We start from the raw sequence: 23659 nt of genomic DNA, 5'->3' as shown, positions 1-23659 counted from the left end.
TTTTTGGGGTGTCGTGTTACGTGTCTCTTTGTGTGTGTGTAATGGAGAAAGAGACAGAGACCTCTTGTTTGTTCACACAACGAATGAAGTGTTTGCAAGAAATCACGATTCACTAAATTTGATAAGCACCTGTCCGGATGTCAATGTTGCTACATATCCCCCTTTTTGTTCGATTAAGTCAGAGGATGGACTTCATCGAACAACAACTTAGCACAATGGATGACAGGTGGTTTGCTAGACTGATGGCTCAGCCCACATGAGGTTGAGGTGGTCGATGGTGTGGGGTTCTGTGAGAAACCGCCGACACGGCTTTGTGAGCTTGGCTGTGGATGTTCACATCTCGTTGAGTCTGGCACAGGGTGAAGGCCAAGACGAGTGTCAGTGCGTGGTCGGTGACCTTGGAAAGATACGACAGTATCCGCTGCGGTCCAGGTTTGGACACAGGTGAGGTATTCAGGCTGGGCGGTTGCCCATGCTTGGAGGGCTGTGTTGACAGGAGCAATGTTCGTGAGTTGGGACCCCCTTTTCTCAAACCAGAGATCTCCTTCTGGATCTAGGGTGACGTTGTAGTTCTTAAAGGATGGGAGTTCCAGTGCTGTCTGGTACTCTTTGCTCGGAAGATGGTACCATGACAGGTTACCGAGGTGTGAGATGGCACCTGTCAGTACTTGAGTCGGCATACTCGGGTTGAGCAGGTTGACACGGCTGGTTGTATCATGCTGTTCGTGAGTGACAGTGGCTGGGTGCGCAGGTGTGTTAGCCAGCCATCGTTCACCTACAATCTTTGCTTGTGTTTCTGTGACTTGTGTGCGAGGCTTAGCTTCAGCAGGGCAGCGTGTGTGGCTGACCAGGGGTTGCAACTCGCAGATTCCTTCAGTGTTGTCTCTGAGGAAGGGCTTGCTAGGGCAGAGATAGTGAAAGTCTTTGGTCAAGGTGCACCCGTGCAGGTTTGGGGCCGGGTACAGCAGGGTGTCGCTGTCGGGGTAGGCCACCGCGTCTGGAGTGCATATCTTGAACTGGGTCCTGCTTTTCCAGGACCCGCTGTTGACAATGTCTTTGAGCCTGGAGGTTTGGTTTGACTCGATGATGGGTAGGTTTAGGAGAAAACCCACTTCTCTCTGCTCGGGGTTGACGTGAAGTGGGGTGGCGCAACCCAGCGAGTAAGCAAGGTGTGTTTGAAAAGGGTCAGCTGGCGTGGTGATGCTGGAAGCCGGCACAGTTCGCACAAGGCTTAAGAGTTTCAGGTACGGTGGGATTGCACCTGTGGCTAGGCTGTCAGTGGAGGAGCTAACCTCCCACAGCATGTCTGTCGTTAGTGCTGTAAACAGCGGAGTCTGGGCAAAGTCTTTCTGGAAGATATTAAACAGCGGTTTCATTGAGTTCACAGTCTGGTTCGCTGCGTTGACACTGGACATACCAATGTTAAAAAGAGTTCTGGCGGCAGCTACGGCTCCGAGCAACGCTCCCAGGAACCGTTCGGATCGGTGGTTGGTGCTTAGGAGTCCTGATTGCGTGGCAGTCACTTTCTCCAGTTGGTTGAGCAGATGTTCGACCTTGGCTTTGGCGTGAGGGAGGGAGTCCTCTGTCCGTTGGGCACTTGCCCAGATGTATGGGGCTGCGGTGCTGGGGTAGTGTGCTCTGTAGACCGGGCGGGACTGGGTGAGTCGACCATACACTGGCTGAGTGTAGGTTCCGCAGTCGGTGATCAGGAGTCTCAGTTGTTCTCTCGGTGGCAGCTGTCCTCTGGATGGCTGACAGCACAGCATGACGACCCACAGCAGCAACCTGGTACAGATGACAGGGAGAGAGAGAGAGAAAGGGAAGGAAGAGGCAAACGAGGGTTGTCTTTGGTTGGACAGGGCAGTTATTTTGCTTTGTGGGTGGCAGCTAGGTTTAGCTCGCCTTGGCCCATGTTTTGTCACATCTTTCTGCCAGCCTGTCGCTTGCTTCAATGTCTCGTCAGTGACTCTGGTGCTGTGTTGTGCCGCACATGATGCGTCATAGATAAACATTGGCATGACCCCCCTTTTGCAACTGTTCAGCACAAGCTTTTGCGCTGTGATGTCAACAGGTGCAGAACCCGTAATGTTGTGTGTATGCAGCGTGTGCATGTTATGCAGCGGATTGAGGCACTGGCTGTCAGTGAGCTCAGACGGCGTGCAAGGGAGGCAGGAGGGGTATAAGTGGAGGCAATGCCAAGTCGTTGTTGTGGTGTCAGAAGCCCGCATGTCCGCTATGTTGGGTGTTGCAGACAGCGGAGCCCGCGTAAGCGGCACAGGGTTAGGCAGTGTAGCCTGTAAAAGTCCTATGCAGTGTGTAGTCGTTGCAAAAGTGAGGGCGGGTGGGTGGGTCGGGTGTGACCACCGCTTCCCGTTTAGTGCGCCAGGCTTGGCGCGGGCATGAGTTTGGTCATGTGGCTGCAGGTCAGTCTTGACCTTGGCGCAGCATTTGTTAAAGTCTTTTGTGGGCTGGAAGATGCAGGGTAGCGAACTTGAAACTTGACCTGTTGCTAAGTCTGTGTCGTTGTGACTGGCTGTGGGAGTTCCCATGAACTGTGTGACCTGACAGTCTGGCTCTGTGGAAAGTCTCGTGACCTCTGTGATCTGACAGTCTGGCTCGGGTGGCCTGTGTGACTGGATGGGGAGAGGTTCTGGCACTTGGGCCCAAAGAGTTCGCTTTTTGAAGTCCAGTAAGGGCTCGAAACGATCCAGCAGGTCTTTGCCAATGATGAGTGGATGAGTGTTCATTGGTGAAACGTACACAGGGTGAGTCAGCGACATAAAACCTATTGACAGGTGGATTAGAGTTAGCTGTTCGAGCCGGATGTTATTTTGGCTGTATGAATGCACATTTAGCTCACAAGTGTGGGATTCAAGAGTTCGATTCTGTCTCTTAGCTTCAACTTTGAGTCTTTTGAAAAGTTGAGATGAGATCACAGTGAGGTCTGCTCCTGTGTCTATCAAGGCTTCAAGTTTCACTTCCTTCTCCAAAGTGCAGGCTAGGTAGGGTTTCCTGGTCACCCCCCTTTCAAGAAGGTTTTCCAGAAACTGTGGCACCGGGGCTGTTGTTGTCAGCCGGAGTGAATGGTAGGTGTTGTCAGTTTGTGATGCAACAATGAGTGAGTGAGTGGAGCTGCCATTTGGTGATGTAACAGCAAAGTTCATGGGTTGCGATTTGATAACAATGTCTGGTGGGTTGTCCCCGGGAGGGACGTGTGGCTTGCTGCGGGGGCAGCTAGCCGGAACAGCACTTCCTGGGACTTTGTGATGTTGGTCCCAGGTGTGATGTGTTGTGCTGTTTCGTGTAGGGTGTGCAGCTGTCAGCTGTGGTGCTGGAGCGGAGCTGTCACTTTGTGGTGTGACAGCTAGCTCTGTAGTCTGTGGGGGACGAGCAGTGTTCGTGGTGCTTGGCTCAGGCAGATGGCAGTCAGACAGGGTGTTGGTTTCAGTTCTTATGCTTAGACATAAGATGTCTGGTTCGTCCTTGTCTCTCTTGCGATGTTTCTTGTGAAGAAACTCTTTCAGCATCCTCACGATCTCTGCTGTCTCCGACGTGGCTGCACTGTGTTTTTCTGGTGTGCGATGAGGCTTGGGCTTACCAGTAGCATGTCGAGAGGGGTTCCAGGGCTGGCTTTCTGGGCTTGGAGTTCTGGACGGCGGGTGATGCAGGTCCCAGAACCTCTTAGAGCGCTCGCTCCGATGCTTTGGATGAGCACCGTCACGGTTGTGCTGCCCTCTGCTGGCTTGGAACGGTCTTGACTCTCTGTGGTACAGTCTGTGACTGTGGTGCTGTTGGGCGCCTTCTGTGTCTAGCTCTGAGCAGTGCTCAGAGACAGAGTAGGTTGTGGGGTCTTTTACAGTCTTTTTGGAAATAGTCTTTTGCTTGGTGTAAGCTTTGTGGACCAAGTCACGTAGCTGTTGGGTGGACATGCTACGTGGACAGGCCAGAACGCCTAAGTGGTGACTCACTGTGGGATGCAGATTTCGGAGGAACAGCGTCCTGAAGTTGACATCTTCTTCCATACCGGGCTCGTTTCGTGCTCCGAAGTAGGCGTGTCGGAGTCGGCCGTAGTAGGTCTGTGGGTGTTCAGGTCGGGCCTGTTTGACGTCCATGGCGGTGAAGACCCCTTGTTCTGATTCTGGATCAGAGAATTCACGGATCAAAGCTTGTCGCAGCTGCTGGTAGTCCCTTTTGACAGTCTCTGGTTGACGGTCTAGGAAGCTGCGCACGTCACGGCTAGAAGTAATTCTGAGCAGGCAAAACTTGTCCCGAGCTGTCACGTTGGCGACAGTTTGCAGGTGAAAGTCAATGTCTTGAAGGTAAGCATGTACATCATGGCCTCCTGCAAGGTTTGGAGTGAACGTGGGGATGTTTCTGGCCAACTTGTCAGAGTTCGTGGGGGAAGAGCTGTGGTTGGGGGCCCAATCCGTCTGGAGGGGATTCTGACCCTTTTCAGCTCCGCCCCCTTCAGCTTTGGGAGCCGTGCCGCGATTAGCGGTGAGTGTTCTCTGTGAGGGCCCCCCCCTTTCTGCTGACAGGGGTTTTTGTTGGCTGGCTGGTGTGTACCGGCTGGTCAGGGGAAACTTTGTGGTGTGTGTTTCCCCTACCCGGTCACTATTAAGTCTGTAAGAATGTCTCAGTTCTCTGTGAACAATGTCAAGTTCGTCTCTGAGATCATGTCTCTGCAGAGTAAGCTCATGGATTTCAGCTCTGGCCACCTGTAAGTGTTTTTCACAGGCTGTGGCTTTAGCGTTTTTGTCTCTTAGTTCAGTCTTTGCTCTCTCGAGGAGAGTGTCACTTTGTTGGAGTCTTTCGTCGAGTTCTTTACAGGTTTCATTCTCCGACTGTTCTCTTTGGTCTGTGTCGAGGCGAAGATCTTGCAGGGCCTTTCGAAGTCTTTCTACTTCTTTCTGTAGCTCTGGATCTGTGTCGTTCTCTTTCACGGTCTGGAGAAGAAGCTGGTCAAGATGACTTTGGGTGTGGGCCTGGTTCCTCCGGGCCTCCTCTGCTTGAAGCTTTAGCGCTGCTGCTTCCTGCTCCAGGTTGCTGTGGCTCCTTTCGCTGAGCCGTGCCTGGGCGACGAGTTTGTGTGCGAGGCTTCCGACGATCTTGGCCCAGTCCTTGTAGCTGTAGCTCTGTGTCGGATCGTGGGTCATCAGTTTGACCAGGTCGGTGTCCAGCTGTTCTCGGCTCAGGGGCTCTGCGTCAGCGGCGTCTCCGGGCAGGAAGTCGGTCGTCATGGCTCTCAACCACAACTCGAGTTCGTCCCACTGGGCAGCCATACTGGACGGCCGTGACCTTGGCACACTGTGGGCGAGAGAGAACACAGAACACACACACAAAGAGACCAATGCAAGTTCGTTTTAAGGTTAACGCTATGATCATACGGCTATGCCGTTTTATGAGAATTTTGGGGCTAACTGATGCCAACAGTTAGTTCGCGGAGCCAATTAACTTGGGTCGTCTGAGGACCTGCACTAGAGGTTGTGACGAGCAGTAGCCTGGCGGGTCACGTGGTGGCCCCGGCTGCTGGTAGTCACTCTACTGCTTAGCTTCCTTGATGGCTCTCTCAGGTTACTGTTTCTAGGTGAAATGAAAGAAACAAATCACAACAGAACAAAGGATAGAACAGATCAAAGTGAAATAAGATCAAACAATAGTAACACGGTATGTGTTAGAGAGAATAAGGAGGCCTAAGCCTATTACCACTGCCAGAGTTTACGATAGGGCCTACAGGTGAGTGGGGCTATCGGGGTAGAAAACCTAGGAAGATGGTGAGGCTTGGATAAAAGGGATATAGGCCAAACACTTAAATGACCGGGGAATATCTAGTATTCTGTGGCTTATACTAAGTGTATGGGTTTTACCTCATTTAGTTTGCCTGGGGTGAAATGAGGTCACTCAGGTGGGAGCCGGCGGCGCGGTCAACCTTCTTGACGGTCCCAAACACTCGACCGCAGTGGACCCGGGCCCTCTGTTACTCTGTGTACCACGGTGCGACCTTCTCAAACAACTTGCGACCTTAAACACAACCTGGCAACGCCAAGGTGTCAACTGCCAGACAGCACGACAAAAATGGGGTTTTCCCCGGAACCCGGCCCCTGCAGCAGGCCCTGGTTCAGGTACTTGTCCCGAAATTGCCTTGTGTGTCAGCTGGCGTGGTTGACTTTACCCTTGGAGTGCTAAATTGCTGATGTAGCAGTTGCGTGCCACCCCAATGGTAAGAGACAGAGGAGTCCGAGACTCACGCACGGCCGGTGTCGGTCGTGACGACCAGGTGACCCCGCTCGCTGGAAACCAACCAGAGATGACTGTCAAATCACCACAGCGCCCTAGGGAGAACTACACATAAACACACAAAAAGGGGTAAACAGGTGAAAGTTAAAGTCAATTAAGGCTTTCTTGTTTAACCAAGTTTAGTAATTATCTATGTAGAAATAAAGGCAAAGGCTTTGAAATAATGGTAAAACAAAAAGGGAATTATGATAACGTTGGTGATTATCAGAATAACCTAACCTAAAAGAGAGATAAGAAAATTAGGAATAAAAGTAATAATATATATATTTTTTTTTTTGGAAAAAAAAAAATTAATAATAATAAAAAAAAAAATTAATAAAATAAAATAATGAAAAGTCAGGATGACCCCAGAAGAAGAGACAGGCCGCAGTAGTGGGTCTGTCCCACAAAAGGGGCGTACCTCCTCTCAGCGGTCACCCTGTTTGAACAGACAAACTCATTCAAATTAAATTCAACTGGTTTAAATTCGAATTTAAATAAGCCTGTGCAGAAATGTAAAAATCAGAGTGCTATTTTATAATAATCCAGATGACGTTAAGGCATCAGTAATTACTATGAAATAATCAGAAGGGAAAGATGAAATAAGTACACACTTCAAAAGAGTGAAAGGGGAAAAAGAGTGGCACCGACTTAGTATCCACAAGGCCACGCGGTGGCGCTGTTTCCTTCTAGTGGATGACAGTGGCTGCCAGCCAAACAAGATTTAAATCCAAAATTTAAATCTGATTTAACTCGAATTTAGATAAGCGTGTAAGGGAATTGAGAACTCAGAATGATATCGAATAATAACTTAGATGCACTAAAGTATCAGTAATTATTATAAAATAATCAGACGAGAAAACAGAAATAAAGCAATTCACACAGAATTGGAAACAGAGAAGCGAGTTGAATGAACCGCTTTAGCGGGAGGCGGCCACTGGGTGGCGGACTTCCCTCTATGGGCTCTCAATGGCTGGGCTGGGATTTAATTTAAGTTTTAATTCACCTCTTGTTTGAACCAAACTCAAAGTAAATGTACCAGTCACAAGCAGGAAAATTGTCTAACACAAAATAATATTCGCACGAGCAAAGCTGGAAATGCCAATAATTATTGAGAATTTAGACATAAGCTAATTCACTATTCATCATAGAACACTTGAATTTAGCAGTACGAGAGCATTATCTGAAACGGCCACGAGATGGCGTAGTCGCGCTCATGCAGGCTGACGTCAGTGGGAGGCGGTGCTCACGCAGGGTGACGTCGTTGGGGCGCGTATTTTGAGACTTGAACACCTAAAAGGACCTCTGGTGTTTAGTCCGCGGAATTACAACCAATTTTAAATGTGACTCTAAAGAGCTCAGAGCGTTCAGCTCAGTCACGTGCTGATTTTCTGCAATAAAATCACAAAGGAAACAAGATCTCTACAGATTTTCGGGTGCTATACTGCACAAGAGAGAACGTGTCAGGACTTCTTCACTGCACTTTATTACTCAAATGTGGAAAACAGGAATTATCATCTGTTGTTGGGTTCCCGTAAACATTTAACCACAATAGCACTTATGATTTAAAAATGTCTTAGGTTTACAAAATGGGTAGCTAATCCAATTTTCGACCAGGAGTTATCGTTATTTCAACGATCTAATATTATTATTAGGCCTATTATCGAAACGGAGGAGACTCGCTCTGTTCCAATCTACCGCGTGAACAAAGAAACTCGTTTGATTTCAAGCGGGCTAAAGCAATATTAATTACAGGCTGAACAGAGATTCTTTTCTCTAGGACATTTACCGGTATTGTCACTTCCAGCGTCTGTTAATATGCTTGAGCTGAGCTGGCTCGGCGAGTCGGCACCAGTCAGTTCTTCAGTGAGCGCGCGTGGGTTCGCATTTGGGCGCGCGCGTTTCCTCACTGAACCGCGTGGACTCTCGCTGGAGCGCGCGCGTGGGTAACACAATATTCAGAATGTACGGAATGTACAGAGATTCTGTTCTCTTTACCGAAACAATATTAATATAATACATCGAAGTTTATTTTAGCAATTAACAGGGGCTGAAAATGTTAAACATATCTAGCAGGGTCAATTTGCTTTGACTGAGATCGGCTTCGTGCCTTCTAACAGTCCTTCGGTGAGCGCGCGTGGTTTTTGCCTTACTAGGGCGCGCTTGTTTCCTCAATGGGATCGCGTGGGCTCTCGCTGGAGCGCGTTACATTAATACACAATATAGACAGACTGAAACTGATTTGCTCGTAAAACACAAAGTTTGAGATTGCGCGTAATTTTCTCCACCAAACATGTAGACCTTATATGCCTTATGCTTCGGACTCTGGGTCCGGATGAATTAGCTCAAATGATTCATAGGGGATTTTAATAACTAATCATGAATATGATTAATATTTTGCATATAACAGTTACTTTAAGTTGTCGAAAGTGTAAGTGGATTATATGAATATATGAATAATCAATCACAACGAATTGTAATTCCTCATTCATATATCAATAATCTTACTTAACTTCGATTATGAGATAATCTTTAAGGGAAATTAATGTAATTATCAAATCGTTGTTCGTCCAGCGACCAACTGTCAGATTAAGTGATTAATTTCTCAACAAAGCTATCCTTTCTTATAAACTCCAAGAAATATTAACCTTCTGGCCTTGAATATTAACTTTCCTGTGTTTATAAAATTAAACTACTTAATGTAGTTAATATTGAGCGCGCTGGCAGCTCTTGGATCTTATCTCATTGACTCGTTTTACAAGCATTTCCGGGAAACAGTTGAATATATTGTTTTAATAAATGCAAAACTAGAGAATATACAGACTACACCATACTGATTATACGTTTATACATATCTTACATGTGACGAACAAGACAACGAATAACAGATGATAGAGAGAAGGAGATTTATAGAGAGTTGGGGAGGGGCGCGCGCCGTAGCACGCGCTGAGATTGTAGAGAGATAGAGAAAGAGAGAATGGTCACGTGTGACCATAGAACAGCAAACATCATAGAATAACGAAATCACAGACCTTTGAGAGCCAACCAAAATGCATCGAACCTTAAAACATTAACAACTCGTTAGAGTGATACTTGCAAAAGGTCGTGTGTGCGCATGTCTGGATCTGAGGGGAGCGCGCATTCTCGTGTCTGAGGCGCGTTCTCTCGTGTCGTTTCGGAGCCGGGCGCGTGCTCGTTGCCAGAGCACGTTTCCGCGGGAGCTTTGAAAGCTGGTTGAAAGTGAAGTTGCTGAAGGAATTCAGGCTCCGTTCGTTCGACTCGTAGGTGGAAACGAACACAGTGGAATTTGAAAATTAAACAAAAGACTGAGATAAAGCAAATAAAAGGAGGGAACTCCTGAAGGAGTTCAGGTCCGAAGATTTCACATGATGAGCAGACGAAGGCAGGACGCGAGAGCAAGAGAGAGCAGGAAGAGCTTTGCTCTTTCCTTTAAAGACTGTATGGGTCACTCCTTCGTTCGGCGCGTTGTCCAATCACCTTCAGTGATCTGGGAGCGGGAGAATCTTCTTTGTCCTGCCAGAAGACCCCAGTCTGTGTAGTTTATGACAGAGCTTTGCCTTAGTCATTTCTATGACTAAAAAGGATTCATCTAGTAATAATCATATCATTGCAGTCTATTATCGAGATTCAACTCCGTTAGGTCTCAAGATTTAAAATGGTATCAAACACATTCAGGTTGGATTATATGATAACGAAGTTACATAAAATATACAGATTAGAAGCATTTAGATTTTGATTAATACACAATAAAACTTACATTAAATCCCAAAACTGTCATGACATATAAATGGCAACACATAATACATTTGGTAATGTTTTAAATATGATTCGTTTGAGGAAAAGTCTCTTGTGTGTGTGTGCGTATCTCTCTGGAGACGTGGGTGTTCTGTCACGTGTGTTCCTTGGAATTTTTGGGGTGTCGTGTTACGTGTCTCTTTGTGTGTGTGTAATGGAGAAAGAGACAGAGACCTCTTGTTTGTTCACACAACGAATGAAGTGTTTGCAAGAAATCACGATTCACTAAATTTGATAAGCACCTGTCCGGATGTCAATGTTGCTACAATCATCAGCTACCTCGGAGAGCCGCATCTACCTCTTGCCATCCATTGCATCAGGCAGAGTCCTTCTGAAAGTGGTGCCGGTGCTGCTGCACCACAAATCAAAGACACTAGAGACTTATGCTATATTAGATGACGGAGCACAGCGCACCATGATCCTACCTACTGCTGTCCAGCAGCTCCAGCTTATAGGTGAACCTGAGACTCTGGCACTTCGCACAGTCCGACCAGACACTACTCACCTTAATGGCTCAAAAGTCACCTTTGATATCTCTCCAAGAGGTAAACCAGAGAAACGCTATCAAGTGTTTGGAGCATTCACAGCATCTGGCATTGATCTGGTGGAACAGTCATACCCAGTTCAGACTCTTCAGAGACGCTATGCACATCTAAGAGGAGTTCCGTTACAGCCATTTCACAAGGTACGTCCACTGGTGCTCATAGGTTCAGACCAAGTACACCTTATTACTGCTAAAGAGCCTATTCGTCAAGGCACCAAAGGGGGACCCGTGGCAGTTTGTACAGCTCTCGGCTGGGCACTCCAAGGGGCGGAAATGAGTACTACAGTCCGAGAACCAGTGCAGCAATGTTTCTTTCTCTCCACTGACCACCCAGACGATCTGCTCTACAGAAATGTGGAAAGGTTATGGCAACTGGGTGTGCTGCCCTTTCGCAACGAGAAACTGGTTGTCCGGTCTAGGCAAGACAAAGAGGCTATGCAGTTGCTTGAGTATCAAACGCAGCGAGTGAATGTCAAGGGAGTACAGCGTTATGCCACCCCTTTTCTGTGGAACCCAGGTGCTCCAGAACTTAAGGGCTCCATGCAATCCGTCCTTGCAAATCTGAGGAGCACTGAAAGGAGACTCCAGAAGGACTCTGAAAAGGCTTCAATCTATTCAGGAGAGATTGCAAAACTCATCGAGGCAGGTTACGTAGTCAAGCTTAACCAAATGGAAGCGACACAAACAGAGGCATGGTATCTACCCCATCATCTCGTGAGTCATAATAATAAGCAACGACTGGTGTTTGACTGTTCTTACAGATACCATGGCATGTCCTTGAACGATCAGCTCCTGCCAGGTCCCACACTTGGACCATCACTGTTAGGAGTACTCCTGAGATTCAGACAGCATCCTGTAGCAGTAAGTGCAGATATCAAGGGCATGTTCCATCAGGTCCGCCTATTGCCGAAGGACAAGCCCTTTCTCCGTTTCATTTGGAGAGATCTGCAGAGTGAAAACCTTCCAGATGTATACGAGTGGCAGGTTCTGCCATTCGGCACAACAAGCAGTCCATGCTGTGCCATCTTTGCTCTGCAGCACCATGCTTTAAATTCTGAAGCCAAATTTCCAGGTTTGCAACAGCTAGTCCACCAGAGCTTCTATGTGGATAATTGCCTGACAAGCTTCCCTACTGTCTCAGCAGCCAAGCAAACTGTGGATCAGTTACGCAGCATGTTAGCCGAAGGAGGGTTCGACCTAAGACAGTGGGCTAGCAGTCATCCAGCGGTGGTAGCTCATCTTCCAACGGAAGCCCAGTCATCAGCCACAGAGCAGTGGTTAGTGCAAAACCGCGTTGACCTTATGGAGCCCACATTAGGCCTTCGGTGGAATTGTGCAGCTGATACCCTCGGCTACCATTATCGGCTCATTGAGCATTCAGAACTGACGATGAGAGCTGCTTACCAGGTGTTGGCGTCCCAATATGATCCACTGGGGTTCATACTACCATTTACCACCAGAGCAAAGATGATCATCCAACAGTTGTGGGCTAAAAAGAGAGACTGGGATGACCCAGATCTACCACCAAACCTTCAGGCCGCCTGGACCAACTGGGAAAGCGAGCTTAAACAACTCAGTGCAGTTTCCATACCTCGCTGTTACACGCCAGCCTCCACAACTGCAGCAGAACCGCACAGTTCCCTCCATGTGTTCTGCGACGCCTCTGAAAGAGCGTACGGGGCAGTGGCATATTTGGCCGTTCAAACCAGCAGTGACATTCATGTTTCCTTCATAATGGCCAGATCACGGGTTGCTCCTAAGAGGCAGCAGTCTATACCTCGTCTGGAGCTTTGCGCTGCCTTAGCTGGAGCTCAGCTGGCCAAACTGGTGAAGGATGAGCTGACATTCTCCATCAATCAGACAATTCTGTGGACAGACTCCATGACTGTGCTAGAGTGGATTCAGTCAGACTCCTGCCGATACAAGGTGTTTGTTGGGACACGAGTCACCGAGATCCAAGAATTAACAGACCACAACTCATGGAGGTATGTTAATACGCAAGATAACCCAGCTGATGACATAACTAGAGGTAAAACCCTCCAAAGTTTGTCCGAGCCCAGCCGATGGAATCAAGGGCCTCCATTCTTGAAACAGAGCCCAGAGCACTGGCCTAAAAGACCTGAAGTTGCACAGTCAGAAGTGGTATCCGAATTGAAAGGCCTGACCTGCTACTCCGTAATGGCAGTTGAAACAGAGTCCAACCTCCCTGATGTTACTCAATTCAAAACCTGGCGAGAGTTAGTGGGGGCAACTCTACAAGCCTGTCAAGGGGCGGCCGCATCGAACAGTGTAATAATGACTAACAGAGAGGCGGAAGCTGTCCTGCTGAGGGCATGTCAAGCTCAGAGCTTCCCGGAAGAGGTAGCTGCCCTTAGAGCACAGAAATTGATTCCCGTGCACAGTCGACTAGTCAACCTTGCTCCAGAGTGGGACCCCCTGACCAACATGATACGAGTTGGGGGGCGTCTAAGACGGCTTGCAAACTCAGACCCAGAACAAATCCACCCCATTGTACTGGACCCAAGACATGCAGTAACAAAGCTCCTTATTCAAGAATTTGATGAGCGTCTGTTACATCCGGGTGCTGAAAGAGTCTACGCTGAGATACGGAGGCAGTACTGGATTCTCAGAGGACGCCAGGCTATCAAGCACCATCAACTCCATTGTCAACCCTGTCAGCGCTGGAGAGCGCAGCCAAAGGTACCTCAAATGGCAGATTTGCCACCAGAACGCCTCCGTCTACTCTGTCCACCCTTTTATTCAACGGGCGTTGACTGCTTTGGCCCATACCTGGTCAAAATAGGAAGGCGTAATGAAAAACGCTGGGGCCTGATCTTCAAATGTCTCACAACCAGGGCAGTTCACATCGAGCTTCTTAACTCGATGGATGTCGATGCCTTCCTTCTAGCACTCCGCCGGCTCATAGCCAGAAGAGGTCAACCCTGCGAGATCCATTCAGATTGTGGCACCAACTTCCGCGGGGCAGAAAGAGAGCTACGGGAAGCCTTCTTTAGCATGGAGTCAGAACTCCAAATCCGTCTTGCAGACCACCAAATTGACTTTAAGTTCAACCCGCCCAGCGCTCCACATTTTGGCGGAATATGGGAGCGTGAGGTCCGCTCTATAAAAAATGCTCTCCAGGTAGCCGTTGGTAATCAAGCAGTCACAGAGGATGTTCTGTCCACAATCCTAGTGGAAGTGGAGGGGATTCTCAATTCGAAACCTCTGGAATATGCCTCAACAGATGTCGCCGACATCGATCCAATTACTCCTAACCTTCTCCTTATGGGGCGGCGGGATGCATCTCTCCCTCAGGTGGCATATGCTCCAGGAGACATGGGGCGGCGGAGGTGGCGTCACTGTCAAAACATGGCAGACCAATTCTGGATACAGTTCACCAGAAACTACTTGCCTACACTTCAGACCAAGCAGAAGTGGCATAAAGCTGCAGAAAACCTGGAAGTCGACTCTGTTGTACTGATAGTGGATCCGCAACTCCCAAGAGCTCAGTGGCCCATAGGCAGAGTTCGGAAGACATTGCCCAGCAGTGACGGATGTGTGCGAACTGTCGAAGTTGTTATTGACGGTAAAGCTTACATTAGACCAGTTGCACGCTTGATACAGTTGCCTGCTCTAGAAGGTAACACCAAAGACAGTTAGAGAATTCTCTTGATTACCCATTTGCTGCTCTAATGTGGGGGCGGCTGTTGTGAATTCTCTCCCTTTAAATATTAAGGTAGCTACGTGTGTGACGTTTTAAGTTGCGTTGTACGCAAATGACGTAGTGCAGCATTCTCAGCACGTACGGACTCAGTGTAATTGCCTATTCACTAAGCTACTTCAGTTGAGCGATCATATCGCGTTCACACATTCATGTGCAGTGTTTATGTGCAAGATAAAGTTTGTGACCAAAAACTACCTCAAGTACACTATTATGTGTATGGTCACTCTTGTACAATAAACGTCTGAACTCTATCTGATGACTCCGACTCCCTGACCAGAGTTCTGCAGCGGTCAATAATATAATCCACCAGTTTCAGTGGGGCAATCCCCAACACTGTGCAATATCAGAATGACCAACTTTGTGAACACGTCTCTTCTTTAGACAATTAACTGGCCAACCAAATTCTAACCCAGAGTTAACCTAGAGTGGCCAAGTAGTGCTTATTCCTGAGTTTACTCTGAGTGCATTCTACTCAATACACTACACATACCAAAAAAAAAAAAAAAAAAAGGGAAAAGATTACTAAACAATAAACCCGGCACAATATTTAAATAACAGCTAATAATATTTAAAATCGCTCAAGCTTCTTTACAGACTACCGGCGTGTTAGTTTAATATGATAGCCCAAAAGACAAAAAAAGTCCAATACTTCATCACATTTCATACAGATCGATTGGGCAGAATTCTTAAAACACTCGGTAGTACAGTGGTTCAAAACAGCAACGTCCAGAAATAACGTTTCTTACCTCTAGGTGTGATTTTTAGACTACAGTAAGCTTTATGCTACCTACGCTCGCCACTTCACGCACAAACACATTCCTAATGACAAACACATATTTAGACACATTTTAGATCTGCGACTGTGAGAAAGAGCAAAAAGTCAAACGACTCACCAGGGAATAGCAACAGGAAATATAAACGGATATCCTTTTACTACACGCAGCACGGAGAAGAATGCATTTAGACATACTTTTTATAAAGCCACCAGAACCCAATGCACCTCCATGACCTCTGTCACTGTCGCCGGAAGTCGCTAGCGCTCCATTGCAATGAATGTGATCGTGTCGCTGCGTGTCGCTGAGGGTGTGAACACCATTGCTTATACATGCAACCTTTTGGAGATATCAACAGTTTTCACTGTTATGCTGATGATACTGAGCTCCATATTTTTTAGGCCTGGCAAAACACATCACCAGAATTTGTAAAACCGCATTTTTCCATCTTAAAAATTGCCTATCCATACTCTCAGTGTCAAATGAAGACAAGTTAATTAATGCATTCATGACCCCGAAGGCTAGATTACTGTAATACCTTACTGGTCATTAGAGTAATCAAGCAAAGGTGTCCAAAAACAGGAGAGAAGCAGGGATAAAATACATAGTATAAAATAAGGATTTAAAAAAAAATATATAGTCACTTGCATGCTTGCAGTATGTCATCATGTGCATATAAATGTATGCTTCTGAATGCGCTTTTGTATGTGTAAGTGTATGATTTGAGCATGTGTTTCAGTGAGTGTATTAAGAGTGGCAGTACTTACTTAAGGCAGAATCTTCGCTCTTTATATCTGAAAAAGGTTATAATGCTGAAATACTGCATGGTCACAATACATTTTCCTATAATTCAGAAATAAGGGATTACTCTTACATTATTATAAAAACATTTTTTTGTCTAACTGTGAGGCTGAAATGCAACTGGTCTCTCATGAGAATGAATGACTGAATTACGTAGTAGTATTTCAACACTATTATTCCCTGATGAATGGTGCTGTATTATAGGCGCTATTCTTTAAAGACTCTCCTGATGATGCCATTTATCAGTTTAATAAGAATGAGTAAAAACGACAAGTAGCCTAACAAAAAGTTTAAAAACGGGGGAAAAATGTGTTTATTGGGAAAAGAAAAAACAACAGCAAACGTAAAAACGATTGACTGCCATTATAAAGTACTTGTAAATACTACTCGGCTACTAACGTAACCTCAGCTCCCTGAGAGGGGGAACGAGTATTGAGTAGCATACGCTATGGGAAAACTCCTTTTCTCAAGAATACTGAAGCAATTTTTTCAAAACGCAGAGTAGCTGCACTGCAGACACATATGAGCGTGGGCGCAGTCATTGGCTGTGCTGCGGCAACTGCACAAACCTATGGCGAGGCGGCTCAGCCACTTTGCGCCCTGATGTGTCAGAGCCTGCCAGAATGGGCGTGGTCCAAGACTGTAAAGAACCAGCCTCACCAAGGAAATCCAGGTTAATCGACTGAAGCGAACCCAGATCATAGCACAGTAGCACGGCGGGCTACGCAATACTCGTTCCCTCTCTCAGGGAACTGAGGTTACATTAGTAAACCGAGTAGTTCCCTTTCGAGAGGTCTTTCTTCTTCTTCTTCTTAACCTTTATTTAACTAGGAAAGTCACATTGAGGTTACAAACCTCTTTTACAAGTGAGACCTAGTCAAGACAGGGTCAGATAGCCGAACTAGACAAAAAAAGAAGTCTCTCCTATTGCGTAGCATAGGCTATGGGAACCCCCTTCGAAATGCTGTGCGTGCTAACTTCACTCATACTGTAGCCTGAGGCAGCTGCCTGAGACTTATGAAGAGTAAAGTGTGAGTCCTAGTATAAGCCGGTCGTAACGGGCTTCATATAGGAATATATATATATATATATATATATATATCCTTAGTTCAATGGCCTTAACCAGACGTATGTCGAGCCCTAGGCTAGGGCGATATGTGTTTCACTGTTACACTGAAAGAACCCTTGCTTGCAAAGCGGGCACTTCCAAGTTATAAAACTTTATAAATGTGGACGGCAAGGCCCAGCCGGGCAAGCATACAAAAAGCTGTTCTGACTGAATGAGGCAGTCTGGCGAGGAAAGAGCAACCAGCAAAATAACCTGGGCTCTGAATGGAGTCGAGAGCACTTTAGGTACGTAACCATGCCTTGGCTTGAGGACGATTCTGAAGTCGTTAGGCCCAAACTCAAGGCAGGAAGCGCTTACTGACAGCGCTTGCAAGTCCCCCACTCGTTTAACTGACACGAGCGCCAATAAGAGAGCGGTTTTGAGCAAGAGGTGCTAATTAGGTTTGTGGACCTCAGCGGCTCAAATGGGGCCCCTTTCATGGCTTCCAGGACCGTTGATAGGTCCCAGATAGGCACAGAAGGGGGGCGTGGAGGGTTTAATCTCCTAGCCCCTTGAAGGAATCGCAGGACAAGAGCGTGAGATGCTGTTATGGCTGCCACATATACTCTGAGCGTGGAGGGGGTCTGACCCGCGTCCAAGAGCTCTTGTAGAAAGGCAAGTACGCTTGGTACTTCGCATGAGTAGGGATCCAGGCTTCGTGCAGCGCACCAGCCGGAAAACAATGACCATTTCTGAGCATAGAGGCGTCTTGTTGAAGGTGCTCATGCTTCAGTGATGGTATTCAGAACCCTCTCCGGGAGGCACCCGGGTACCCGTTGAGGGGTCATGCGTGCAGGGCCCACAAATCGGGACGGGGATGTTAGATCAACCCGTCTGCCTGCGTCTGTTCCTCCTCAGCGGTATCGGCCATGGTGCCGCTTCTGTCATCTGCGCCAGGGGCGTAACTATCGGTAAGCAGGGTAAGCGGTTGCTTACGGGCCCGGACCAATCAGGGGCCCGCCCGCGTGACTGGACGATATTGATTGACAGGCCCAGGCGGGTCCCCCTATCGCATTTTACTACTTATAGTCTGATCGCATTTTCATTTTTTGCTTATTGATTTGAATAAATAATGACAACAACATATTTGACTGATCATTAAATAAATGTTTGAAACGAACAATGATGAATTTGGTGTAATTTGTTTCGAATTGGGACTGGGGAATCCCCGGGTGAACATGCATTGCGTGCAAAACAGTAAAAACCGGTGAACTTGAGACAGATATGGAGTCGTCAAATTTTTTGTCAGAGCGTTCTTTTTCTAAACTGAAACTGATAAAAAGCTATCTCAGGAGCTCAATGGGACAGAGTCGTCTCTCTGGACTTGCCATACTGTCAATTGAGAATGCCCGTGCGCGCTATCTGGATCTTAAAGGAGAACTCCGGTCAATTTTAACATTGAGCTCAATTTTTAGTAAATTTGGAGTGCTGTCAATACAGAGAACAACGGCAAAAATCGGTGTTGCCTACACCGTGTTATCCTCTTTTTAAAATTTGCGACTTGAATGGGGTCTAATTTTAAACCTGCTTTTATTTCTCTTATCATCCTTGATGTGTCATACAAGTGCCCAGCCATGTTGAGTGATTCCTTCAGAGTGAACACGAGTGAATCTGACTGCAGTAGATGTGAAAGATATGAATAAAAATGATGTTATATCAGCCAGCGCACATACCTGTATTTAGTTCCTGTTTTCGGTTGAAGTCCAAAGTAGTCGATTGTCGAGTTCACGCGCGTGATCATAGGTAACTAAACCTATGACCTGACAGCTTCGCACAGAGGAAAGCCCGGAAAATGCAGCTATAATGTAAGTGAGCATATTTTTTATGTATTTGGACTTAGGCCTATGTGTATATAGCAGTGACAGTAACAGTAACAATGTGTTATGGTGCGCCGTCACCATTTTTTTTTTTTTTTTTTGTAAGTGTAGCGTCATCACGTGTTGTAGTAGGGGGGCCCGCCTTAATAATCCTGCTTAAGGGCCCGGTGTTGACTCGTTACGCCACTGATCTGCGCCAACTCGAAGAACCATAACTGGGTCTTCCAGAGGAGGGCTATTAACATCACCGCACACTTGCTCTCCCTGATCCGCTCGATGACTTGTGGAAGCATCGAGACCGGGGGAAAAGCGCAGAGCGGGCGGCTGGGCCATTCGTGGGCCAGCGCGTCTCTGCTCTTTGAAAAGTATGTTTGGCAATGAGCATTGTCGAAGAGGTCCACCTCTGCCTCGCCAAAGATGTTCCATATCAGCTGAACCGTGTGTGGGTGAATAGACCACTCCCCTGGGGGAACGTTGTCTCTGCACAGCATGTCTGCACCCCGGATCAGAACGCCTGGCACGTGCGCTGCTCTCAGTGAGCGCAGGTTGTGCTGAGCCCATAGAATGAGACTCCTGGACATGGCGTGCAGGTTGTAAGACCCGAGTCCGCCCTGGCGATTTATGTAGGACACCACTGCCATGTTGTCCGTTCAGACCAGGACGTGGTGACCCCTTAGGTATGGGAGAAAAGCTCTCAGAGCTAGGGCGACAGCTCTTATCTCAAGACAGTTTATGTGTAGACGCTTCTCTGGGCTTGACCAAAGGCCAGTGACGGACTTTCCCTCGTAAAGGGCCCCCCAACCCAAGTTGGAGGCGTCTGTCGAGATCACTTTTCTTCTCGAAACCACTCCCAAACTCACGCCAGACTGATACCAGTCTGTCACCTTCCAGGGAGCCAGGGCTTTGATGCAGCCATGGTTCACTCTGATTTGTAATAGGCCAGACCACCACGCGTGAGCTGGTACCCGTAGTTTTAGCCAGCGTTGAAGAGGGCGCATGTTCAGTAGTCCTAGCTGGAGTACTGATGATGCTGAGGCCATAAGACCTAACATCCTCTGAAATCTTTTGAGGGGTGAGCACGCGCCCGCTCTGAAAGATGCCGCTAGGCGTTTAACGGAAAGCACACGCTCTGGTGTAAGGCGCGCTTTCATTTGCATAGAGTCTATCGCTGTACTCAGGAAAGAAATATTCTGGCTGGGAGACAGTGTGCTCTTGGCTGTGTTGATCTTGAGACCCAAGTATTTCAGATGGCTGAGTATCCAAGATCTGGGAGTTATTAACTCCGCCTTCGACTGGGCTAATATCAGCCAGTCGTCGAGGTAATTTAACACTCGCACTCCCCGCTGTCTCAGGGGGAAAGTGCTGCGTCCATACACTTCGTAAATGTATGAGGTGCCAGTGATAGGCCGAATGGTAGTACTGTGTGCTGGTAGGCCTGCCCCTCGAAGGCGAATCTCAGGAATGGCCTGTGATGGGGCGATATTTGGATGTGAAAATAAGCATCTTTCAGATCCACTGAGAAAAAGTCTCAGTCTCAACCCAAACCTTGATTGTTTGCTAAGCTCTTAAATAAATGTATTAATTTACCAGAGTCTTTCTGGTAGAACTGGTTTGACATCTCCCTTTTCCAACAGCTTCGACACCTCGGTGCGAAGGACGAGAGCCACGCCCATATTGACTGTCGTCTCGACTACGGCTTGAAAGCGCGGTGGTCTGCGAGCGAACTGTAGCGAGTAGCCTCGTTTTATTATGTTCAACACCCATTCTGATATACCGGGGATAGCCTCCCAGGCCTCGGCCCACATAGCTAGGGGTTGAATAAAAGCTGTAGGAGGGCCGCTCTGAGATAGGGACCCGACCGTCCAACTGTTTGTTGCAGCTGTGTGAACAGCGCTCATGTGCAGGGGCGCGCGCTTTACAGCAGGAGCACCCTTTATCATGTCTCTCGTCATAACGAGGGGAAAAACTGATACTGTGGGAACAGTTTTTGTGTGTAGTGATGCGTACTTCATAGTGGGCACACGATCTACATTTATTATCTCTCCCATGCTGGATGGAAGGGAGTTTGAACTCGTGTTTGCATGTAGGAGCACGCACTTTACAGTGGGCGCGCAAACTACATTCATTACACTTCCAGCGTGTGCGGGGGAAAGTTTGGGACTGTCAGTAGAGTGCTTATGTGTAGTGGTGCGCACTTTTTCGTGGGCACATGATCTACATTCACAGCGTGAGCTGGAGAAACATTTACTGTGGGGACAGTGCTTGTGTATAGGGGTGCATACATTACAGTGGGCACGTGACCTACATGTGATACAGACAGAAAAGAGCTCTTTTCATGTTTTATTTGTGTCGCCGTAAAAACGGCGTTTGTTTGCAGGTTTGCATGTTTTAGAACAGACCCATTTACTGCAGTATATACGTTTCCAGACGCCTGAGAGGAGGGAGCTGGGAGATGTTTGAGAAGTCTTTTGGAGATTGGTCCGGCTTCGGCGGGACTCAAATTCTCCCTTTTTCTTCTCACGGCTAGGAAGGCTTGCGAGGTTCGGGGTCCAGCACAATCCTGGGCCGGGGTCCCCATCTCGCCGTGAACTGCTGGCACTTGGCTGAGCGAGAGCGGTGACTTCAGCCACTGGGCGAGAGCGGTGACTTCAGCCACTGGGCGGGGCTGAGAGACCGCGGGTGCTGGCTTTACCTGCTGCGATGGCGCCTTCTTAGTGTGACGACGCAGAGCTGGAGCGTTTCGGGAGGAAGTGGCGCATTACTTGCGACGCCTTCTGAGCCTCTGTGTATCGCTCCGCGAAGCCTTTAACAACCGTGCCGAACAGACCAGTGGTGGAGATAGGGGAGTCGAGAAAAATCGCCCTGTCTGTATCCGTCAAGTTCAACCAGAGGTGCCGCTCGAGCACCGTGAGGCTAGCCATACTTCGACCGATCACCTGGGCTGTTGACTTAGTGGCTCGCAGTGCCAGGTATGTGGCGCTGCGTAGGTCTTTGAACGCTTCCGGGTCCTAGCTAGACTCGTCCAGTGAACAGAGAAGCTTAGCCTGGAACACCTGGAGGACAGCCATGTAGCTGGAGCACAGTGTGTAGCACTGAAGCAGCTTGACCAGCGGCGGAATATGCGCGGCTAGCGAGAGCTGAAGTGGCACGGCAAGGTTTAGACGGCTGCGGCGCTTTAGCTTTCCATCCTGCAGCAGTGGGGGGGGGACAGAGGTGAGCGGCCACCGCCTCTTCGAGGGGAGATATCGCCTCGTAGCCTCTTTCTCTAGCGCCGTCAACAGAGGAGAGCACTGAAGAGAAAGACGGCTTCAAGCGAGCTGAGTAAGGCGTCTTCCATGCCTTCGTCAGTTCGTCGTGCACTTCTGGGAAGAAGGGGGCGGGTCTCTGCTGAGGGGCCTGGCGGCGCCCCTGCAGGAATCATTCGTCAAGCCTGCTGCGCAAGGGCTCCTTGGGCGAAGACCACTCGAGCCCGAGGTCTTCGACGGCCTTGTTCAACACGCAGAGAAGTTCAGTGTCGATGCTCGTCCTCGCACTGGCTTGGGTCGACGGGGCTGGGCCAGAAAGGGAGCCCGTCCACTCGTCGCCTTCGAATGCAGCAATGGAGAAACTATCATCCTTTTCCTCTTCCTCGTCCCAAGCCCCGAAAGAGACGAGACCCGCCGCTCGCAAAGAGGGGCGCTGGTCCGCCTGAGTGAACAGGACCGGCGAGGGGGATTCCTCAGGAGAGAGCGAGACACGTAGGGACTGGCCCAGCGTGTGTTTGCTCGTCTCCGTCCACTCTGGCATCCTCTGTGAATGCCGCTTCTTTTTGCGCGGCACGAGCAGAGGGAGAGAAAGAGCGGTTGGAGGGTCGTCGACGAAGAATCCAGCCAGACGATCCCGCAGGGTGGAGAGGCCCATCACGTAACATTCCGGCCCTTGGTGAGTACTGCTTCCGCGTGGTCACGACCCAGAAAGGAAGCGCAGAGGATGTGGAGGTCTCCCCCGGAGAGAGTGCCTCGGCATGAGGCACAGGCAGTGCGAGGCATTTGCAACAGCGCCTCGTGAAAATTTCTCGTTTAGAAAAAGTGTGTCGCAGCAGTGAACACACTTGCGTTTGAAAGGATATATGCGCGCCGGATGGCACAACAGAAACAGCGGGCTGAAGGCAGCAAAGGCCGGCATCCTCAAGACTGCGATGTAGCTGCGTGTTCCGCTGGAGGCTTTTCGACGGTGGGGAGCTTCTTGCTTTCAGAGGTCAGGCCCGCCCTGCTACTGTACTATGATCTGGGTTCGCTGAAGGAGATAAATCTGGATTTCCTAGGCGAGGCTGGTTCTTTATAGCCTCGGACCACGCCCATTCTGGCGGGCTCTGACGCATCAGGGCGTGAAGTGCCCTGATTGGTTCCTGCGGCTAACCACGCCCGCGCTCATATGTGTCTGCTGTGCAGCTACTCTGCGTTTTGAAAAAATTGCTTCATTATTCTCGAGAAAAGGATTTTTCCCATAGCGTATGCTACGCAATAGGAGAGACCTCTTGAAAGGGAACATTGTAGTTTAAACAGGCTATATGTTGACACTCAATAAATAGAGCACAAACAAATCTGACATGCTAACTAGGCCACTGATCCGTTTCAGTGATGGTTTTATTATGTTATGAATGGTGTATGAACTGCTTGGTGTAGGCTGATTTATAGAAATGTATACAATAACTAGGACTAATGAGTAATGTAACCAATGTGAAGCAAAGTAGGCTATCCAGTTCATTTCTAGAAGTAGGCTAATAACTGTTTATGTTTTAGAGGTATTTGCTCACGTTTT

General features: G+C 48.3%; 1 protein-coding gene across 5 annotated transcripts in view; it reads right to left on the bottom strand.

Annotated features, from left to right (window-relative positions):
• Positions 1 to 23659, bottom strand: part of LOC306995917 (globoside alpha-1,3-N-acetylgalactosaminyltransferase 1-like) — a 47654-nt gene that overhangs the window by 13013 nt on the left and 10982 nt on the right. For 4 of the 5 annotated variants that reach the window (XM_079607895.1, XM_079607894.1, XM_079607898.1 and 1 more), the window contains one exon: positions 15901 to 15927. In XM_079607895.1, coding sequence (XP_079464021.1) covers positions 15901 to 15927 — 27 coding nt within the window. Of the gene's footprint in view, positions 1 to 15900; positions 15977 to 23659 lie in introns of all 5 variants that reach the window. The other variant, XM_079607897.1, reaches the window with a different exon arrangement.

The sequence above is a fragment of the Phoxinus phoxinus genome, assembly GCF_949152265.1.
Source record: "Phoxinus phoxinus genome assembly, chromosome: 3".
In the NCBI taxonomy this organism is placed as follows: Eukaryota; Metazoa; Chordata; class Actinopteri; order Cypriniformes; family Leuciscidae; genus Phoxinus; species Phoxinus phoxinus.
The sequence above is the reverse complement of the archived record's forward strand: the minus strand, read 5'-3'. Positions and strand labels throughout refer to the sequence as shown.